This window comes from Macrobrachium nipponense, chromosome 14, assembly GCF_015104395.2.
Source record: "Macrobrachium nipponense isolate FS-2020 chromosome 14, ASM1510439v2, whole genome shotgun sequence".
In the NCBI taxonomy this organism is placed as follows: Eukaryota; Metazoa; Arthropoda; class Malacostraca; order Decapoda; family Palaemonidae; genus Macrobrachium; species Macrobrachium nipponense.
Window position 1 is genome coordinate 58,683,920 of NC_087207.1, and position 23,251 is coordinate 58,707,170.

General features: G+C 45.4%; 1 protein-coding gene across 2 annotated transcripts in view; it reads left to right on the forward strand.

Annotated features, from left to right (window-relative positions):
* Positions 1-23,251, forward strand: part of LOC135226538 (protein IWS1 homolog A-like) — a 62,775-nt gene that overhangs the window by 19,676 nt on the left and 19,848 nt on the right. For both annotated transcript variants that reach the window (XM_064266193.1, XM_064266194.1), the window contains exons 2-6: positions 16,222-16,471; positions 16,735-17,439; positions 17,828-17,951; positions 18,086-18,244; positions 18,530-18,646. In XM_064266193.1, coding sequence (XP_064122263.1) covers positions 16,222-16,471; positions 16,735-17,439; positions 17,828-17,951; positions 18,086-18,244; positions 18,530-18,646 — 1,355 coding nt within the window. The remainder of the gene's footprint in view (positions 1-16,221; positions 16,472-16,734; positions 17,440-17,827; positions 17,952-18,085; positions 18,245-18,529; positions 18,647-23,251) is intronic.

Here is a 23,251-nt window from a genome sequence, read left to right on the forward strand (position 1 = left end):
AAGAAGAGAGTCTGTTTAGCTCTTTCTGGACGAACACAGTTACTTCCTACTAGACGTCATCTCTTCTGTACTCCTCTGTCGGACAATGTTTCCTTCAAAATCTTGTAAAAGATATTTCTCATTCTTTGACAGAAAAGGCCACACAAGATCCTCTTGGGCCCAATCTGCCAAAGGAAATCGAGGAATTGGTCCTATTAAGAGAGAGACTCGGGCCTCCCTCAACAGCCCTTTCGAGGAAGTACCTCGGGCAGACCCCTTTTAAGAAGAGAGGAGTGCAGAAGAGAGGTAGGCCTTCCTCAGACCTCTTCAGGAGAGCCTAAATGAGGACAAAAGTCCTTCAAGCACCGGTAGGAGCCGACTCGGAAATTTCCGAAGAAATGGCTTCGGAGACAGGCAGAAATTGGTCCCTTTCCGTGGTAACAAAGGGTATATGATCCCCTTTCGGACATACCTCCTCTGACTACGAACCCGAGGGAACTGTCAGGCCCAATACAGGGACCCTGCCAAGAAAGAAGGCATTATTGCAACTGGTATAGAACAGATGTGCAAAAGGAGGGCATCGAAAGTGGTTCGGGATTCGCATTCCGAGGATTCTACAAACCGGTCTTTTTCTGGTCCGGAAATTACTCGGGAGGGTGGAGACCGGTCCTGGATGGTGAGCGCATTGAACCGATTTTGTGGAAAGGAACACAAAGTTCTCTATGGAAACATCACAAAATTCGGTTCTTGCGGCTCTTCGTGCCAGGAGATTGGATGGTCTCCTTAGATTACAAGATGCATACTTTCATGTGACCCTGCATCCATCATCGAAGAAATAATCTCCGAATTCATGATGCAGGGAAGTATACCAATTCCGGAGCCCTATGCTTCGGCCTTCAACGGCCCCTCAGTGTTACGACGGCTAATGAGGAACGTGCGAGTGGATACATCTAGAGGGGATAAAATATTATCCCTTAGTGGACGATTGGCTAAAAGAGCAAATCACGGAAATTCAGTGCTTGAAGGACTTGGAGAAGACTTTGAACTTGACAAAATATCTGGGCACCTGCTCGTGTGAACTCGAGAAATCCCAATTGATCCCAGACAGGACATAGTCTATATGGGGATACAGATGGGATTTCTCGGGGTTTTCGGGCGTTCCATCTCAAGACAGGAATTACTCGAGGCTCTAGAAAGATCTCCGAAATTCTTAGGGAAAGAACGGACCTCGGCGAGGGAATGGCCTCAGTTTTGCTTGGGCACCCTTTCCTCGTTAGAGCATTCATTTTCCCTGGAGATTAAATCTCAGACCTCTGCCAATTTTATCTAAAGAGGATTGGAGTCAAAAGACAGGAGGACTTGTCAGACGTTTTCCATCCAACAGGGGATAAAATCAGACCTAAAGTGGTGGTTAACCCCATAACCAAGGAACGAAGGGGGTGTCCTCTTGATTCGGAACCCTCAACGAGTGTGTTTTCCGAGCCTCGGAACCAGGTTGGGAGGCAACACTGGGTCCAAAGGAAGTCGCAGCGTGTGGACCAGACAACAAAACTACTCTGCACATCCAAGTGAGAAGGGAGCTTCCTGGCAATTCAGCTAGCCCTGGAAATACTTCGAAGCGGAAGTCAGAGAAGGCAGGTGTAGTTCAAGTTCAATGCCGACAACACCACAGCCTGGCTTACATCCGGAATCAAGGGGGCACTCACCTTCTCGCCTGAACGAAAAAGATAGCGATCGAGCTCTCATTAACTTGGACAGAGGAACGGGGCATTTTATTCTGGTTACAAGGTTTGTCCAAGGAGTAAAAAAACCTAAGGGCAGACAGATTGAGCAGACAGAACCAGGTATCTCCCACGACAGAGGGATGGCTCCACTCAGAAGTCTGCAGACAAATATGGTCACTCTGGGGGAGGACCCCAGATAGACCTGTTGCCACGTTCCTCTCCAGGAAAATAGACAACTGCTGCTCGCTAGAAGAAGATGCCCAGAGCCACAGCGATCGATGCCTTCCTCACGGATTTGGCAGGCATAGATTGCTTACGCCTTCCCCATTCCAAAGAAATGTGGGGGGAAGCAAGTAGTAAGAAAAATTTTGTGGCATCGGAAGGAATGAGAATGACTCTTAATGCTCCTTTTGGCCTTCCCGAATCGAGTTCAAAGAAAGGTACTGGAATGGCCGGTGGACTTCCCCAGATCTCTACCAGACAGGACAGATCTGTCAGGACAACCCACTTCGAGCGTTCCACCAAAAACCAATCCAAGTCTCTCCCTGACTGCCTTTCGGACTATCGAAAGACTGGTCGAGGCGAGAGGCTTTCAAAGAAAGTGGCAACTTCAATGCTAGAGCCCGCAGAGCCTCTACCTGAGGGTCTACCAATCGAAGTGGGAAGTTTCCGAGATGGTGTAGGTCGAAGAAGCGGTCCTCTTCCAATACCTCTGTAACCGAAATCGCGGAGATTTTCTCCTCGTCTTAAGAGAGAATCCAAATTGGCCGTATCAAACTATCAAAGGGGATATAGGAGCATTGCTCTCAGCTGTTTTTAGAAACAGAGGGCTGAATCTCGAGAATAATAAGGATCTTCAGATCTCATCAGGTACTTTCGAGACTAGAATTGAGATCATCGATTCCCCGAAGTGGAACTGGACGTTTGTTCCTAAAGTTCTTTGAGTCGGACAGGTTCGAACATATAGATAAAAATCTTCATTAGAGATCTTCACTAGAACAAATGCATATTATGTTTGCTCTCTAGCAAATGCTAAGAGGATCAGTTGAATTCGCCATTGCTTTGGACTCTCGGGTGGATTTAGAAAAGACTCGCTGTCATTTCTTTCCAGGATTTTTCCTAGCGAAGAATGAGAACCCTTCTTAACACCTTGGCCTAGAAGTTCGAAGTCAAGGGACTCTCCCTGGTAGGAAGAGAGTTGGATCGGTCCCTTTGCCCAGTCAGGATCCTTAAACTTTTATTTAGAAAAGGAAGACACAGCGTCAGGGATGACGGACAAGGTCTTTGGTGTTTCGGAAGCAACCCAATAGACGATGTCAAAGAACGCAATGGCATTCTTTGTCAGAAAATGTAATTACGAAGCTCAATAGGAATTGCAAGAAAACTCTTTAATGCTGCTGGAGTGAAAGCTTCACGAAGTACGGGCTGTGCAACTTCCCTTTCTTTTTACGAAAGAATATGTCCCATGAGAACATTTTAGTCAGCAAACTTACTGGAGGTGCAATCAGTATTGCATCCCATTATTTAAAGGAGGTTAGAATAACATACGATAAAGTTTCTCTCTTGGACCTTATTGTATCAGCGGATACATGCTGGGAAATGGAGCAGACGCTGATCCTCAAATTTGTTTTTTAATATTTTTTAATAATTTAGTTTTTAATATGTTTTGAGTTGTGTGGTTGCTTGAAAGGATGTCGGGGATGACTCCTTTCAATCGTAGGACTAACCCCAATAAGGATCAGGTGATCGGGATTAGTGTCGTGCTCTATGATCATGCCAATAGGGCAAAGGGTGTTTGTCAGGTAAGTGGATAGGACCCCATGACAAAATCCTAAGGTTCTGTAAGCGTAACGTGTGTAAGACCCCTGTAACAGACCATCAAGAACTCTAGCATGAGGTCACTACCTCGCTGAAGCTCTTGAAGCGATACCGGGGGCTCCTAGGCAGTAAGTAGCCATGAAGTCTTTCGCTAACACAGGTAGGAATCAAGGTTTTTAATTTTATTACCTACAACATATGTTGTTTCCTGTCTATTTTCAGTAGATTAGCTGTCTCTTACCCTCCGCCAAAGGTGCCAATCAGCTAAGTATATATCTGACAGGTAAGTTGAATGCATAAAAAATGTTATTGTCATGATACAATAAAGTTTTATGCATACTTACCTGCAGATATATACGGTGTATGGCCCACCCGACCTCCCTCAGGAGACAGGTGGAAGAGAAAATCTGTCTTTAGAAAACGGGAATGATTCCTATTCCCGCACCAGCGGCGGGGCGGTAGATCACCTGACCTACCTGTAGAGTGTGCCGCGAAATTCGAATTTCTATCGGGGACGACGGAGTCTATAGCTAAGTATATATCTGCCAGGTAAGTATGCATAAAACTTTATTGTATCATGACAATATATTTGGCCTTAATTTCTAAACTTGGAGAAAATACTACTTCGAAAGGAGAGTAGAGGTCTTTAGCTCCGTTTCTCACCAACAACAAGTCGCGACTGATGCCCATCTCCGGTGTCAGGACGCGTTATAATGTACTTTTTCGGAGGGTGGCAAGCGTTGATTGTAGGTGGCCTGTTTGGCCTGCTGTGATGTTTTACCCTCGATAATTTTTTAAATCAATATTTTACATATTTATGATGATTAATTTGAAAATATTCGTTATTGAAAAAGTAACTTGATTCTGACTCAAATTTAAGTAATTATTTTTCAGAATTAGAACGTTCTTTTAAGTCCTGTATTATGACGTCACGACATCTTGACTTTCGTACCTATTGTAAATAATTGCTATATTCAACTTTCTTGCAGAACAGTTTACCAGTTATTCATGAAGATTATCAGCTATGCATGTAACTGTTATAAACGTAATGCGCATATATATCTTTATTATTTACTTTTTGGATATTTGAAGGTGTTTTACTGCCGGATTACCGCCATAGTGTGACGCAATCACTTTCGGTCCCTGGGCCTCTGTCTGTTTTCGCACCATAAGAAATTAATGGGGCCGAATTTGCAATGACCAGAAAGTTGTTAAAAGAGGAAAGTTAGCATTGAGGGGCATATGTTTTGATTGAGAAAAATACAAATTTATACAATAGCTGGCTTGTAAAAAATACCTTGATTACAAAAAACTTGATTGACAAACTAAGCAGCATACCTACTATGGGTTTCAGAGACAGTGCAAGCATGTTTTTTGGCAATATTTCTGTAACGAACACTCATATCAGAATGAGATTTTGCTATAGTGCATTACACCCAGTGCCGTAATTTATAAGGGTATCGTGAATCACTAATCGTAAAGAATAACGACACTTGTCCTTGTACCAAGAGACAAAAACTCCATTATCCAGAAATGGATACGAACACGTGTAAAAAAAGCACCATACCCCCCCCCCCCCCCCCCCCCCCCCCCCCCCCTCCACCTACCCCCCCCCCCCCCCCCCCCCCCCCCCCCCCCCCCCCCCCCCCCCCCCCCCCCCCCCCCTACACCGCCACCCCTGTCCTTCCTTCCTTCCTTCCGCCTTCCTCCTCGGCTCTCTCTCTCTCTCTCTCTCTCTCTCTCTCTCTCTCTCTCTCTCTGTTGCCAATGGTATGTTTTCACCCTCAAACTGGGGATAAGACGTACACAAAAAGTGAAATTGGTGAATCAGCTATGTATTTGAAAAGTAAAGGGTAATAAATATTTAAGAAATTTTATCATTAGTACATACTATAACAACTAGAATTCATGGAAACAGTTTATAATAATAATGCATCGGACGTATGTGTTTAAGCTCCACTAATGTGGCAACGATGATTTTGCCATTCTAAGCATGCAAACATTAAAGGTTACATTTATTTCTGGCTTACAGTTATTTAAAATAATCAAAATACTAATATAGACTTAATGAAAAGTGCTAGCAAAAAAAAGCAAAAAAAAAAATATATAATCCACTTATCCTCTATGGTTTTCAGCAGCCAGATGTACGACGAGGTTAGAAACATTGGATTGTATATACTTTAGAAATATCTGTAATTTTTCGGGGTAATTTGGTTGCAAAAAAGGAATAATATACATGAATTAAATTAACATTTTTAAATAACAAAGTAAAGTTGAACTAAATAACGAGTAAAGTAAACAATTTAGGGAATAAAACTTTGCAGTGTCGTCGTCTGCTGTTCGTAACTGTTTGTGGCGCGCTCTTAGGAACCAGGAACAGCAACTTGTTTAAAGTGCAATGTGGAGTGAATTGAGACCAAAATGTGTATAATAACAATCAAATAAGCACTGTGGAGTTTCAGTTGTGATGGCAGTAAGGATAAAAACCGCCGATTACAAGGTAAAAATTAATTCAGTTCAAACCATGACCCCGGGAATAACAAGTTTCATACTCTCACTAATATAGGCAACAAAATGTTGTTTGTTCTGACACGGGATACAAACCTTTCGGTCCTTTTACAATAGGAAGGTAACTAGCGGCAGCTGGATGGTCGTAAGCTTTCGAAGAAGGGAGTTTGGTAGTTAACTGCTTGTCCGACAGTGTGCACGCCGCGCGACTGGGAGGCGAAGAATCACTTGCTTTCAGCCTGCTGGTGTGTGGACGTGCTCTTCATCGCTCTCAGCCCGCTTCATCGTTGTGTGCTTTCTGGATATTTGTATTACGTATCTCTTACTGCTTGTGTGTGTAAAAGTGAACTGTAAGTACTACTCTTTTCATTTTTTCATATACATTTATTGCTTGATAAGTGAAATGGACCAAGGATTGAAGGAATCTCCGTGCCCTTCCATTACCCAGCGACTGTGCCCCGGGGTGGAGGGACGTAAATGTGGGATTTTTAGGAGCTTCCCTGAGATCGATCCTCATGTCCTTTGTGCTCGGTGTCGAGGGGGGGAGTGCTCTCGCGCCGAGCCTTGTGTTGTATGTGTTGATTGGTCGGAGGTGCAGTGGGGCTTGTACGAGGGCAGGAAGAAGCGAAGGCCTGCCAAGGAATCGTCGGAAAGCTCTCCCGTGACTCCCTTGGTAACAGACACTTTGTCTTCTTTCTTGGCCCCCGCTCAGCTCCCGCGTATGGCACCTTCCCCTTTGGGTGGGGTGGGTATCCAGGTCCTTCTCTTCGCCCGATCCGTCGAGCGTAGAGGAGGGTGCTCGGTACCTCGACGTACAGCTGTATTCGGGGGCTTCCGTTTGTTCGGGGTGGGGTCCCCCCCCCCACACGAGGGGGAATCCCTCCCTCTTACCCGACTCTTGCTTCCACAGGTGCTTCTGCCGTGAGGGATGACCTTGGTCAGGTGTGGGCGTCTTTGGGACTACAGGGCGTGCTGAGTGTCCAGGGGCTGCTTCATCATCTGGCGGGGTCTGGTGTGGTCACCCGTGGGACGGTGACCACAACTACTACCACCCTGTCTACTCCAGGGTATGCCGCCCCTCCTCATCTGGTTTATTTGCCGCACGTGGTGTAGAGCTGTCAGCCCGCTACATTCCAGGCAAGAGGAATGTAGTAGCAGACAAGCTCAGCCGTCGAGATCAGGTGATAGGGACCGAATGGTCCCTATACCCAGACGTGGCGGAAAGGCTCTTCAACCTGTGGGGGCATCCAGTAGTGGATCTGTTCGCCATCCGGCACAACAGGAAACTTGAGGTTTTCTTTTCAGCCATGCCGGACCCATGGGCAGCTGCAGAGGACTCTCTTCAACACCCATGGGACAACCTCTTCGCATACGCCTTTCCCCCATTCTGCCTGATTCGCAAGGTGATCAGTCGAGTGCTGGCCACCCCGAATCTCAGGATGATTCTGGTGGCTCCCAAATGGCCCCAGGCCATTTGGTACCTGGACCTGCTGGCTCTGCTTGCAGAAGCACCGAGAGAGATTCCCCCTTGGCACAACCTGGATGGAAGACCTGACAGTGGCCCTGAGGAAGCTGACGAAGAAGAGGAGGAGGAAGGTGTCGTTGTCGTCTTCATTGTCTTCTTCATCGTCGTCTGTCGCCGCTTCCCCTTCGACTGCTAACACCGTACCTCCTCGCCTGGCGCCAGAGGTACCGCCAAGACCCAGGCAACCGAGTCCGCTCGGCGCCAGGATCCAGGCACGGAGCGAAAGACTGGCGGGACTCGCCCAGGTGTCTCCCACCAGGCCAGCGATCGCTCTCGTGGCGATCCGCTGGTACCCAGGGTTGATGCGATGGTCCCAAACCGGCCACGGGCTGAGCCGAGGAAGCGGTCCCCTCGGTCGCCTGAACCAGCCTCGGCTGGTCCAAGCGGCGTGATGTGCTGTGAGGACAGGCCTCGCTCCCACCGCGACAGTGGACTCTGCTGGTCCCCTGACCGCCGCTCCTACCGGGACTGGGTGGAGAGGGGGACCAGCAGCAGCTCTTCTGATGCTCGGGACCGTCACCGCTGTTCTCGGTCCAGCCGCTCTCCCCCGGGAGAACCGCTTGACCAGGCCTGCAGCACGCCCCCCCCCTCCCCCCAGCACACCGGTTCTGCCAGTGGGTGAGTGGGGGAGCGTCAGGTCTTCCTCTCCTATCCCTTCAACTTCCTTGGGCTACACCGGGAAAAGCGAGGCGATTAAGAGTGATCGCGAGGGGCGTGCTCCTCGCGATCCCGCCACGACGCCCTACGAACCTGGCACGGTCTTAGGACCGACCAGATCGTACGTGCAAGTGGCAGGAGGAGACCATGAGGGGTCTGTTGTGGTTCCTCCTGTGGAAGGAGGAGGGTCTTGGGAGGTGTTCTTGCTGGACGGGCTTGACGGTCCATCTCCGTAGGACGCAGTCACTCCCGAGATCCAGAGGTCGTTCGCCGAAGTTATTGCGCTGATTCGTCAGCACAATGACCTCGTGGAAGGATCGCCGCTCCCACCATCTGAGCCTGCATAGGGTTTGGAGTCGTTCTGGGGACCCAAAAAGGAACCCAGGACGATGGGGGGGTCCGCCGCAATCAGCCTTGGCTGACAGTGTGCTCACGTCTCCGGACAGGAGGGTTCGCTTCGGTCCAGCAGGTTGTCCAAGCTCCTTCCCCCACCTCTACCGCAACAGAGGTGCTTTTATGTGCCATCGGAGGACCCTCTGCCGCCTAAACAGGTTAACCCGGAGCTAGCCAGGCTAACTCCTGTCGGAGAACCTCTGGTTCTCGCAGCAAGAGGCACTTGCCTTGGAATCTACCACTATGGCAGCATTCCAAGCAGTCTCCTAGATCGACCTGTGGTCCCTCACATTGTCTAAAGCTGCGGCCTCCTCGGGAAACATTACTCCTGAAGGGGACCCGGCTTTCGTGAGGCTGCCAGTCTGGAGGTAGGGCTATCTCCTACCTGGCCCACCAAACAGCTAACCTGTGGGCCAACCTGGTTCTGAGGTGTAGGGATGCTGTCCTCACTCGAGTGACCAGGGCGGCCGGGCGAGAGGCGGCCTCTCTCTTCCCCAGAGAGATGGTGGACGCTGCGGTGGAACAACGGCGCACTGATGAAAGTGACCGTTTAGTCCACCAGGTAGTCTCGAAGGTGGCTGGGCAACCTCGAACGACTGCGGCTAAGGCGAAGAGTTTAGTTTGCGCTTCCTCTGCGGCTAAGACGATCGCTTCGTTGAAGCCGAGAGGAAAGGCTCTGCCTTCGACTTTGACTGTAAGGAGTGACCGTAATCAGCCCTCCTTCTCTCGAGGAGGAACCGGGAAGAAGAAGTCGAAGAGAGGAGGGAAACGCTAGGGACGGCGTTCCCCCTCACCTGCTGCCGGAAAGGGGGGGTTGCCTGGCGAGCCATTGGGCAACATGGCAGCACTACGGAGCAGAGACCTGGATAGCGAACGTCCTTCGGGAGGGATATTTACTACCCTTCGAGTCTCAGCCACCCCTCACCTCCAACCCGGTCCATCATCAGATGTACGTACCTGTTTCGGCCAAGGATGTGGCGCTTCGGCAAGAAGTAGAAGCCATGCTGAGCAAACGTGCTGTGGAGATCATATGGGATCAGTCACCGGGCTTCTACAGTCGACTTTTCCTGGTGGAGAAGTCCTTTGGGGTTGGCGCCCGGTGATAGATCTCTCTACCTTGAACTGTTTCGTTTGCCAGACTTGGTTCACGATGGAAACAGCACGATCAGTGCTTGCATCAGGGAGAACGACTTCATGCTTTCTGTGGATCTGAAGGACGTGTATTTCCAGATACCCATCCATCAATCCTCCAGGAAGTACCTCCGCTTCATCCTCGACGGGACGGTGTACCAATTCAGGGCACTTTGTTTCGGTCTCTCAACCGCCCCACAGGTGTTCACGCGAGTGTCCACGCTGGTGTCTGCTTGGGCCCACTCAGTAGGGATACGTCTTCTGAAGTATCTCGACGATTGGTTAGTCCTGGCAAGCTCCCGCTCACAGTTGCTACAGGACAGAGATCGACTCCTCGAATTCTGCCATGATCTGGGGATGGTAGTGAATTACGAGAAGTCAGATCTCGAGCCCAAGCAGAGGATGAAGTACCTGGGCATGCTGATCGATACGGTAGCAGGGCGAGTCTTCCCCGCGGATTTGCGGATCAGCAGGTTCAGGGAGGCAGCAGGACGGTTCCTGTCCCTACAGGAGCAGCCAGCTCAGCAGTGGCAGGTCGTGATCGGTCACCTGTCATCTCTTGAGAAGCTAGTCCCTCATGGGCGTCTTCACCTGCGGTCTCTTCAATGGAGACTAAAGGAGTGTTGGTCACAGGCAAGAGACCCACCTTTCTTCCCCGCGTCCCTCACGGAGGAGGTGAGGCAGGACCTAGCCTGGTGGCTGGACGACGGGAACCTCGTAAGAGGAGTGCCTCTTCGCACACCCCTCCCCCCCCCAGAGATGTTGCTGTTTTCAGATGCATCGACCGAGTGATGGGGCGCACACCTGGAGGAGTTGCTGGCTGCGGGTGTGTGGAACCATCACGACAGGCACCTCACATCAACGTCCTGGAGCTCAAGGCAGTGTTCCTCGCTCTCCAAGAGTTCCAAGATCGTCTGGTGGGACACTCAGTCGTAGATCTGTTTGCCACCCGGCACAACAGAAAACTCCAGGTTTTCTACTTGGTTGTGCGGGACCCATGGGCAGCTGCAGAGGACGCTCTTCAACACCCGTGGGACAACCTCTTCGTGTATACCTTTCCCCGTTTTGTCTGATTCGCAGGGCGCTGGTCACCTCGAATCTTCGGATGATCCTGGTGGTGCCCAAGTGGCCTCAAGCCATTCGGTACCCGGGCCTGCTGGCTCTGCTCGGCGAAGCACCGAGAGAAATTCCCCCCTGGCACAACCTCCTGTCCCAGCCACACGTAGAACGGTACCACCAGTCGGTCGAGTCCCTGTGTCTTCAAGGCTGGCTGTTATCCACCATCTCTTGCGAGTGAGAGGCTTTTCTCGCAGTTCAGCAACAGAGATGGTTGGGTACCTCAGACAGTCCTCTGCAGCTGTATACTACCAAGGAAAGTGGTCCGTCTTCTGTGGTTGGTGTCGTGGACGGGGTGTCTCTTCTCTCAGAGCCACTATTCAGCAGGTAGCGGATTTCCTCATTTTCCTTCACCGACAGAAGCTCCTCTCCATCTCTGCAGTTAAAGGATACAGAGCTGCCCTGGCCCTAGTCCTTAAACTGCGAAGTGTGGATATCTCCTCTTCTTTCGAGATCTCCCTCCTGATGAAGGGCTTCAAGAAGTCTTGCCCACCCAGGGAACTTGGCCCCCGGGGTGGGATGTGATTCTCGTCCTTAAGAGTTTGACTCGCAGACCCTTGGAGCCACTTTGAGAGTCGTCAGAGGGATCTGACCCTCAAGACCCTCTTCCTGCTGGGCCTGGCCTCGGCGAAGAGAGTAGGGGAACTTCATGGTCTTTTCTTCGACGTCAAGCATTCCAGGGGATGGGGATCCGTGATGCTCAATTTTGTCCCGAACTTTGTAGCGAAGACTCAGAATCCTTCGGTCCCTGACGGCGGGTTCGAGTCTTTTACGATCCCCTCCCTGAAGGATTTCACCGATAATGACGCGGATGAGATGCAGCTTTGTCCAGTGAGGGCGCTACGGTGCTATCTGAAGAGAACTTGACACCTCAGGCCTGAGTGTCGACGCCTCTTCGTTAGCACCGGGGTTACCAAGAAAGAAGTTTCCAAGAACACTCTTTCTTTCTGGCTGCGTGAGGTGATCAGGAGGGCGTACGACACGGATGGTAGTGACGACACCCATACCCTTCGTCCGAGAGCCCACGAAGTCAGAGGTATTAGTCCAACCCTTGCGTTCTACAAGAACTTCTCCCTGGCGCAGGTTCTGAAGGCAGGGGTTTGGGCCAACTAGACCACCTTCACTTTATTCTACCTTCGGGATATTACCCACAGGTCCTTGGACACTTCTTCCTTGGGACCCGTGGTGGCTGCTCAACAAGTTGTGTAGTCTACCCAGCACCGGAGCGGACAGAACAGCATCGCATCCTTGTGTGACTGCATGAATGGACGAGTGAAAGAGAGTGGGACTGGCTTCTCTTACTCTTTCGTTCTTCTCCTCTACCTGTGGGCAGAGGGCCGCGGTCGTCACTACGCTGAACAGGAGGCTGATGCAGGTAAGCTACACAACTGAGCTCCATCCTATCCCTTTCATTAGGGATAGGAGTGTTTATCCGCCACTCCCCAACAAGGGGGGGAGTGGAAGCCAACAAGAGACAAACCCATGACTTCATTTTGGCTCTTGAAGTAGGAACTAGTTCTTGCCTTTTGCTATTTATAAGAGGTACACTTGCCTCCCTCCTATAAATTTGGTCCAGAAGTCTGACCACTGATCCTGCGGTACACACCATGATCAGCTGGGCAGAGGCTAGGATCCCTCCCTTTGCTCTTACGACCAGGGAGGGAACCAAGGCAGGACGAACACCAGTCTGTTCATAAGACTCAGATTCCACCCACCAAGAAGTGAGTCTTCCTATTGTTAAAGGACCGAGGGTTTGTATACGTATCGGAACAAATAACAATTTGTTGGAAATTGTATTTTACCTAACTATACAAACCTGAGGTCCTTTCCATATAGTCCCACCTCATGCCACCCCTCACTTTGCGTTGCCTGGGCCTAAAGCAAAGTGGCTCCTCTCCTCACAGTCGAGCTGACCGCCAACTGCCGGACAAGTAGTTAACTACCGAACCCCCTTGTTCGAAGCTTACGATCGGTTCAGCTGCCGCTAAGTACCTTCCTGTTGTTAAAGGACCTCAGGTTTGTATAGTTAGGAAAAATACAATTTCCGACAAATTGTTATTTTTTTTTAGGTTAATTTGGTTGCAAAAAAGGGATAATAGACATGAATTAAAATAAACATTTTGAAGTAACATAAAGTAAAGTTAAACTAAATAATGAGTAAAGTAAACAATTAGGGGAATAAAGCTTTGCACTTCATAAACAGTGTAGTCGTGTGCTGCCCGCGGCTGTGTTTATGGAGTGAATTAAGACCAAAATGTGTATAATTACAATCAAATAAGCATTGTGGAGTTTCAGTTGTGATGGCAGTAAGGATAAAACCACCGATTACAAGGTAAAAATGAATTTCAGTTCAGACCATGACCCAGGGAATAAGGAGTTTCATACTTTCACTAATAAAAGGCAACAAAATGTTGTTTTATTGTGCTGATTACAACTGCAATCTTTCGGAAGATCAATAAACGTTACATATATATGCTAATATTGTTTAAATGAGCGCTGGGAAGGACGTGATGACCACGCGAGTTACGAAAGGGACCGGAGGTGGTCGACGCCGTATTGGATTTAAAAACTGTCTTGAAAACATATTTTACGAAGACCTCACATGCTCATTTTATTTCATATGGCGCTTTCATATACCACATTATGTTGATGAAACTTCAATCTTTTAAATGGTATGTGTAAATATGTAATTGTATTATTGTTTCACCAATTAAATATGGTGAATAAGGCTGATCCACCTGAGTGCGATGGATCCAAGATGGTGTTTCTCCCTAGTAACTGGTCTGTGAAAATTCCAGTGGAGATGAAGGCCTTGTTTTCTTGGGAGGCATTGAACTGCCTGATGAGTGCTTCCTCTACCATTCTTCTTGTATTGGTACAGTAATATTCATCTCACTTCATAAAAAGAAATATGATGATTCATATCAAGATGGTGGTTGGTGAAAGCACTGCTACTGGCACTGGTCCTACATGCATTTTTAGGCTTGGCTAATGCAAATCCTTCCCTGAACTTTGCATTAATGCCTCTGACTGTAAGTATTCTTCTCAGCCCTTTTTTGGATTGAGTTATGATTCGTCACTCATTTAAAAAAAGCCCAGAAGTCTGACTCTTGTTCGTGCAGCTCCTGCACTCTGATCAAGTTGTCAGAGGCAGGGCACTCCTCCTTGCTCTTACTACCTGGAGGAATAGCCCAGGTGTGCTGAATTCCAGTCAGTTCTAGAGGCTCACTCACATTCCTCCCACCAATCAGTGAGTCTTCCTAATGTGAAGGACCAAGGATTTGTATATATATCATGTAGGAACAAATCACAATTTTTTACAGTAAATTGTATTTTTTCTGACCTTACAAACCTGAGGTCCTTTACATTAATGCCTGCTTCACGCCACCCCTCAATCTGAAGCCTGGGCCAAAAGGCAAAGTGGAGTGTTTACAATCGGGCAGTTGGGCCTACCCGCCTACCAGACGGTAGTTACTGCTTAACCACCTTGGTCAAGAATTTATGGCTGTATTCCATTCCAGCCTACACTGAAAGTAATTCCTAATATATAAAGGACCTCAGGTTTGTATAGTTAGGAAAAATACAATTTACTTTAAAAAATTATGATATTAATTAAAAAAAAACTATTTTTGTCAGCTAACAACTTATATGCTTTTAAAAGATATTCAGCTTTATCCATGTTGACAAATGATCCTCCCTTGTCAAACCTCATAATCTTGATAATTGTGTTCTTGATAAGAGTAACTAAAGGTTGTGCCCAAGTCTATAATGGGGAGGCTGGAGGAGACTGCTCAATCAGATTAGCTAAGCATAAATACATGTAGGACCTGTGCCAGGATCAGTGCCATTGCCAACCATTGTCTTGATCTGGATCATCAAATTAGTTTTGACAAGGTGTGATGCATATCAATAGAAAAAGAATAAAAGAGAGAGATCTCATCAGGTAGTTGGATACTTTCCAAGGAAACAAACCCTTCACCTCTAAAGAGATTTTCACAGGGCAGTTAATATGATGTCTGACAGGTAATCTACAGCTGAAGAGGACCTAGTGAAGGTCAAAAGCTCCTGCGTTATATTTATTACCCTTATCAAAACTACACAAGTGGCAACTCTTACCTTTCAGTAGCTGGCCGGCCTCTCTCTGCAAGCAATATCAAACTAGGCTAATGAGTTCACATAAATACAAAAATATGCTATTTATTTCCCAAACTAGATGAACATAAAATGGAACAAAGTGACTAAAAAAGGTCATATTTAAGAACTAAGTCTGACCCACAAAAGAACTGTAAATTATCATTCTACTCTCCTGAATTAGTCTAAGTAATCATCCCAAACTCTCAAATTGTCAACCACTACATTTTGATAGTTGTCTTAGAGAATCCCATCTCTAGAATAATGACATGGGACCCATCTCTTTGATGGGTTTGTACCAGCACCTGATGTCCTCCGAAGTGTCTCTTGCCTTGCTCCGGAGTGTGTGACTTTTTCACTAAAGGTATCGGGTGATCGCGCCCACCATTACATGCACAAACGCACAATCCTTAGCCACACCTTAGAGCCCCTTAGCAACTGGCTGTAGAGGCTTCGACCTCACAAATGCACACTCAGCATTTCTTTCTTCGAGGCAGGCTATCACTAGGTTGTTTCTGTCTCCAAGCTAGGAAAGCTGATACATCGCAATTCACGGACACATTTATTTTCTTCTTTTAATATATTTATTCACTTGAAACTTTGTTGTATACTGTGCCTTTTTCTTAACCAGTACTAATTTGCTAGCAAAAGGAATGTCAAAAATGTTCAAATCACACTAAAACATATTAAAATCACATTTTCTTCTCTGGAATAAGATTATGGTTCAGAGTGAAAATTGATTTTGCCATCAATTACGTATTACCCATTATATGGAAATAATTTTTTTTTTTAAGTTTCATAGTAGAGGAGAGGATGTGTAAGCACTTTCCTCCTTTTTGAGCTTAATCTCTTTCTCCTCTTCTTCTGAGCACTTTTTCTTGGCATGGGGAATTGATGGTATTGGTCCACCTCTGGGTCTTACTTTTATAGTAGGTAGGGCTGGTCCACCTTGAGCTGCCAGGGATCAGGACGGACTGAAGGGTCCTGCTTCATCATAACAGCAGGCAGAATTGAAATGTCACTTTCAGGAGATCATTGAGCTCATTTGTAATTTCAGTGAACCTGTTCTCATCTGTTGAACCATTGAACTCACCTTTGGCTGTGCTTTTAAAGTGGGACTTGTTCAGGTTGCTGTGGTCTTAGGTAGCTCTTGGTGTTTTGGACAAGGAGAATGGTTTGTTCTTCAGGTTTTATTGTCATAAAAATATAATACAATTGTATTTATCTTAAATCTTTCAGATGGAGGATCTAGTCCAGCTGGAGAGGCTAGTGAAGTAGAGTCTGATAATGAGTCTGTAAAGTCAGTAGCATCAAGAACATCGCAAGTATCTCGAACCTCACGGACATCTCAAGTATCTAGGAGTTCGCAGGTCTCCAGGGCATCTGCACGTTCAGCAGCATCAAGGAGATCAAGGGCATCATCCCGGGCTTCTCGTCGATCTAGTGTTAGTAGTGGGGGAAACAATAGTGATGATGAAGCTGACAAAAGGTAAGGGGATGGTTTTGTATTTGATATTATATTTGTTATGATTTGTAAATTCATGTACAGTTTAATAGATATAATTTTGAGTATTATGTAATATATATTCACAATATGTTAAAGGGAATACTTAACATATACAATACTTACAAAGTATACTGTATGTTTGAATGTTATGTGAATACCTGTAGCTCATTAAATCTTTAACTGACTCAAATTTTAAATGTGTGGCAGCTTTAAGAAATTGAGACAGATTTATAATCTCCTGTCAGGTCTGTTGGTGGAAGTGATAGTGAAGTAGAAGAGCGACGATCAGTTAATGATAGTGATGATGAAGATGCTCCTCATAGAGAAGCTGTGTCCAAATCTCCTCCCAAAAGCCCAGATAATGCAGAAGAAAAGCAAAAGGTTTCTGATGAGGTTTTTGGGGCATCTGATTCTGAAGGGGAAAAGGATAAAGGAAGCAAAGCTGGAAGTCCAGCACGTAGTAAAACATCATCTCCCAATAAATCAAGAAGTGAAGCAGGAAGCCGTGCAGGAAGTAAATCTGCAAGCAGATCGCGGAGTCGTAGTGGATCAAGAAGCAAATCTCGAAGTAGGTCAAGATCACGTAGTGGTTCAAGAAGTCGCTCTAGGTCAAGAAGTGGTTCTGGAAGTCGTAGTCGTTCAAGGTCAAAGAGTAGTTCTCGTAGCCGTTCAAGATCTAAGAGTGGTTCCCGGAGCCGTTCAAGGTCAAAGAGTGGCTCTCGGAGTCGTTCAAGGTCAAGATCTAAGAGTGGTTCTAGAAGTCGTTCAAGGTCAAGAAGTGGGTCTCGCAGTCGTTCAAGGTCAAGGAGTGGTTCACGTAGTTCTCGTAGTAAATCATCACGAAGTCGAAGCAGGTCAGGGTCCCGCAGTGGTTCTGGTAGTCGTTCTCGCAGTCGATCTGGTAGTAGATCAAAATCAAGATCAAGGAGCAGATCCAGAAGTCGTGGCAGGTACGGAGATGACATATATCATATTTTTTTGTACAGATTTTATTAAAATCATATTTTTTTGTACAGATTTTATTAAAAGCTTTTTCATTAATAATTATTATTATTATATTGCTGTACTTCAGTTGTAAGTTGAGGGGACCGATAAAGGATTGTTATAGACTCTTGGAACTTAACTAAAGGATTCATTCTTAAATGAGATTGAAATTGGTACGTATTAGGTACAGTTTAAAAAGTTGGGTGTTCAAGGTAGGAGACTTTAAATAAAGAAATAAAAGGTAGAAAACATCGCAGTTGAAGACAATGGTGTATTCTAAACTTTATTTTTAGTCTTTGGTGTCTTAACTGCCAGATTTATGTGACTTGTTTAACAAGGATACCTTATTTTCAGTGCAAAGAGTGGCGGTAGCAGTCGATCACGTTCTCGCTCTAAATCTGGTTCAGATAGTGCCTCAGAGAAAAAACGAAAAATGTCAGGTTCAGGTTCAGACTCAGATGTAGCAGTTCGAAAAAAGGTTGGTGGCTTGTTTTTGCCATGGATTTTGGTTATAGATGCTCAGAAATATGTAGACTGTGTAGGTATGAGATGAAATATTTTTGTAGTTATATTTTGGTAGCACTGCTTAGCTGTTTTCATGAATTCTTTCAGGTTAAACGTAAGAAGAAATCTGCTGGAAGCGGCAGTGAAAGTGGTGGTGGTGCTGTTCTTAGTGACTCTGATGATGATTCTCCTAAGCGCAAGAAAAACCTAACTAAGCGTAAAAAGAATGCAATGTTAAGTGGCAGTGATAGTGACTCAGGAGTAGAGGTAGTATGACTACTTGAATTTGAATGTAAACCTTGTACTAATTTTGTAAAATTATTAAACATTCAATTGGGACTTGTCTTACAAAAGTTAGAAATAGGGGCTGGGGTTGAATAGTTTTACAGATACACATAATTTCTTTTGTTGTTTATACAGTACAGTCTACTGCTATAACTTACATTTAGTAATTGAACTTTACAGATACGTACACATAATTTCTGCTGTTATTTATACAGTACAGTCTATGCTATAACTTACATTTAGTAATTGAACTTTATTATTTCCAAGAATAAATCCAAGAAGTCTCTACAAAGGGATAGTGATGCTGAATCAAATCGAAGTCGCCAGGGGACTCCGCCCCCCGAGTCTGCAGAACAAACAGAGGATCAGAATGGAACTGCTGCAGTATGTACCTGTAGTATATATTTTTTTCATGTAGTACACTGATATTCCAGTTCTGTTAGAGACTGAACATCATTATCAGCATTGATATGAAAAAAATTGTTCACAGAAGTAATAATCAGTGGCACTGGTTTATTCATAAATATTCTTTTAGAACATTTTTTTATTTATAATATTTGTAGAGATTAGCATTTTTGTTACTTCTATTGATAATTTAAAGCCCTAACATTTTTAAGTCTCAAGTCAGCCAGTGACTGCGGAAGAAGTACAGTTAACCCCCTCCTATTCATGGACTCACTGATTCACGGATATCTGTAGGGTATTTTTTTATAGAACATATATGTACATTATGCACAAAATTCTCCTGTTTGTGGTATTTTTCACTGAGAAATGTTCACTAATTATACTGTATTTGCATATCTTTTCATGACTAAATGGGGTTTTTCTGATAAAACTACGTATTAAAATACTAAAGTATGCGCAATTTTAGAGAGATCTTTTTTGTGTTTGAACTATCAAAATAGGCATTTCTAAGTGTTTTTAGAGGGGTTTTAAGTATTCGAGGATCATAGCCTGGGGGGCTAGTGATACACCTCCCCTGTGAACACAAGGGTTTGACTGTACATACTACATAAGGATGATTCATAAATTGATATGGTTGCATATTGTTACTGCCTTTTGAAAAATAAATACAGGATCATTAGTCATGCAAGATATTTAGTTGTTCCTTTGAATACAAACCATTACCTTTTATGTTGGAGTCCTTCAGTGTGAGGTGGATTCAGTCATTAAACCTTGTAACAAGGTAGTTAACAGGTGAGGATGTTTTGCTACTGCCAAGTTGAAAATTTTTTATTTTTATTTTACTGCTTGTATTGGATTTTGTGCTTTTGTTCAACATGGATTTGAATAAAAATAATGAAGAAAAGGTTTAAGAGACTTGAGCAGGTGCCCAGCTGTATTTGGTCTTGGTGGCACTGTAACCATCGTAGTGACCAGCCTATGGTCTCCAACAGTGCTGACCTGGGTTTGTGCGTGCACTTGTGAGTACAGGCTGCACTCCTATTCTACTCCCTCACTTTTGAAAAGCACATATATGATATGGTTTCCTCTGATTTTAAAAAATGTTTTGTTCATATATAAAACAAACCTTCGGTCTTAACATTAGGATAGATACTCAGCGCCAGCTGGAAACCGGTAAAGTTTAAAATAATTGTGTATGCAAGGGACTATTGGCATCTGTGCATGGTCACGAGACATGTGGGGCCACCCACATACCCCTCATTAACTCGTGACCCCGTCAGTTATCGTCTTACCGCCTTTAAGTGAGGACGAGGTTTACTCCGTCCTTTTAAAGCCGGTTTAGTTTGCCCCCTGTTGTTTTCAATTTGTTGTTTAGAATTCCCGGGTATGTGAACATGAAGCTTTCTCATGCTGCGAGACTTCCTGGATATCACAAGAAGCAGTTATACGCCCTGTTATTTTCTTCGGCGGTTTCGACGTCGATGGAAACCATCGAAATACTCTTCGTATAGTAAGTCATAGGTGAAGAAACTCTTAAGGTACGGTTGATTCGTTACCTGTGCTTGGGAATATTGCATATTCATATGGATTGCCTGTAATCCAAAGCTTTGATGTATCTGGATGTGCTTTGGGAAGTAATTATGACTAATTGTGCTCCTTTCCCTGCGGGGAGAGGCGTGCATTGCCATCTTGTTTTCGTTCCAGATATGTGGGTAGAGAGGATGCAGGTGTGCGGTCCGCGTTAGGCTTATCAGGAGAACCAACCCAAAAGGACAGCTGGTTTGATGTTTAACGTCGTGTTGCCATCCAGGATCCCACGTGATGGATGTCCCTTTTATCCTGACAGGCACTGGATGGCGGTCGGATGCGTCGCCATCTGTAAAGAAGCAGATAGGGCAACAAGACAGCCTTTAATGTCAGGTTGCTATGACTACGAGAATAACACCAACAGCCTTGCACTTCTTGTAGGGTGCTAGTTTCGCATTCGAGTTACTCAGTGACGTCATAAACATGGCGACTGTCATGATGTCTTTTCACAGCTGCGGCCTACACAAAGGCATGCTTCTATTTTCATTTTGAGGTAGAAGAGTACTTTACAACTATGCTTTCGGATGGGAGGTTTTTAATGCACATTGTTTTTGAGAGAAATTACAAGTGTAAGGAGATATAACTCACATAATGGAAAAGACAAGTCTTTCCTCTGTATCCTTCCGCTTAGGCGTCAAGCTTAGGTGACTGGCTTTAATGCCAGTGCGTTCTCCTGCCAATCCTGGAAATAATAGGGACTTCGTAGCTGATCCTTGAGCCAAGAGGAGAAGTTTCTTCTCTATCCTCGAGCCAGGATTGTTACATCCCTATTATATGAAAGCACAAGAAGTAGTTGTAATTGTTGAACAAGTGAATGATGGAAAGTTAGTTTACTGTGGCTGCTGTGAAGAGTTGGAAAAGGCTAGAATCAGGGACTTCGTGACTGATCCTCGTGCCAAGAGGAGAAAAATAATTTCTTCTTCATCTTCGAGCCAGGACTGTCACATCCTTGTAAAGTAGAAATGCCACAGAAGGTTGGGTCTCTTAATCTTGGCTGCAAGAGTACCATAAACAGCCTCACGCTTCCATCAAGCGTGTTGACGTCATACCCAAGACCGCTTGTAATGGCGGTAGTCATGACGTCACAGCCTACTGATTCTCGATTTACTTTGCTGCCTCCGGAACCTAATACGCTTTTTGACTCATTGGTACACACAGTAATGAAGAGTAAACAGGATCTAGAGGTGAAAATGGCTAAGTAAGACAAGAAGAAAAGGCGTGATTCACCACCTTCTTCGTTGTCTTCTCTAGATGATGTCATAGCTAAGTTCGATGGCATCACTGAGTGTACCAGTCAAGCGTTGGAGGATACAGGATTTCGGGACTGATCCTCAGGACAAGAGGAGAAGAGTAAATTCTTCTTCATCTTTGAACTAGGACTGTCACAGCCCAATCAGCAAGAAGATCAAGAAGTCAGTGGCTGGTAAGCTCAAAGCAATCGGACGAAGCCGTTTACAAGAGTCCAAACGAGCGAAAGCGTCGACTGTCGATGGGCTAGCGGCCGACGTGGAGTTGCCAGTGGTGACCACAAAGATTCTAAGAGAGACTACAATGCCGTGTCTTAACTTGATACATATGCCGATGCTTTTACAAACGTTTTCCATGGACTCTAGCTGTCAGAGTAATAGAATATGATAAAATAGCTCTCATATTTGTAAATAGGGTTGCAAACAGATACCTTCTCAAATCCTACTGACTATAATATTTTCATGATCAAGCCATTAACGGCCTTTAAGGATCAAAGGTGCCGAGGCCGTATGGTTGGACGACCATGACGCATGCTAATAGATACCTTCTCAAATCCTACTGACTATTCGGGATTGAGCCATCAGTGGCCATTAAAGATCATAGGTGCAGTGGCCGTATGGTCGGAAGGCCATGACATATGCAAATAGTAGATACCTTCTCAGAGCCTACTGACTATTCGAGATCGAGCCATCAGTGGCCATTAAAGATCAAAGGTGCCGTGGCCGTATGGTCGGACGGCCATGACGCACCCGGACATTTGTCAGGGGTTAGGAGTGAGTTAACGTCTCCTGTGGCTGAACACAGTGCGTTAGAACCGGAGGGAAGAGAAGACCAATTCCATAACCTTTCGGGGAGCCAGCATGCTTCCCCCGGGGATTGACATGGTGTTTGGTTTGAAAAAGGATACGAAAGTGTATGAATTACCTTGTTCTAGTCATGTTGAGTCCATTTTACAACACGTAAAATGCACGCATTGATAGAAGGATATGGATTCCTCTTAGTAATCATATGCAACCTGAATGGTGGGAAGTAGCATACTTTGGGTTGACTCCAGAAAACTTCAAACCTTTACACGTAAGGAGAGAATTCCCATATTTTATATATACTTGTTGGTATAAGCTGGTTTCTTCCTATAAGAATATTGACCAAACGCTTCGACTCTTACACAAGTAGTTAAAGTTAAATCGAAAGCTTGGTTCCTTGAAAGTACTGTAGAACCATTCTTCTTAATGAAATCAAATGGGAACTCAAGAAAGAAGTGAATGTCATCCTTTTGTCACATAAGGTAGCCAAGCCTAAGTAGGGCACTTGTAACCTAAGATGCTATAGCCAGGATAATTGGGTCATACCTTTTAGCCTAACAAGTGGTTATATTCGTAGCCTATTCCAGCCAGTTCGAGTCTACTGCTACTATCTTAGTTAATCTGAATAGTAGATCTTATGCATGTGCTGGCTTGGACCAACTAATGGTTGCGGTTTGGCTTTCAAACCTGCATTTACTATCTTAGATTAGTCTGAGTGGTACAATTCTTATCTTAGCCTGGTCCGCTTAGCCTAACTCATAGGTTAGGTGGTTCCGACATACATGTCAACTTAGCCTAACAGTGGGTTGGTGACTTAACATGATCCGGTTGCTTGAACATGCCCGTACTATCTTAGGTTGGACGAATTAGTAAGGTTATAAGTATAGCTGAGCATAGACTAGTGCCTTACCCATTCGAAACACTTTTACCACCTCAGCCTAGAAGG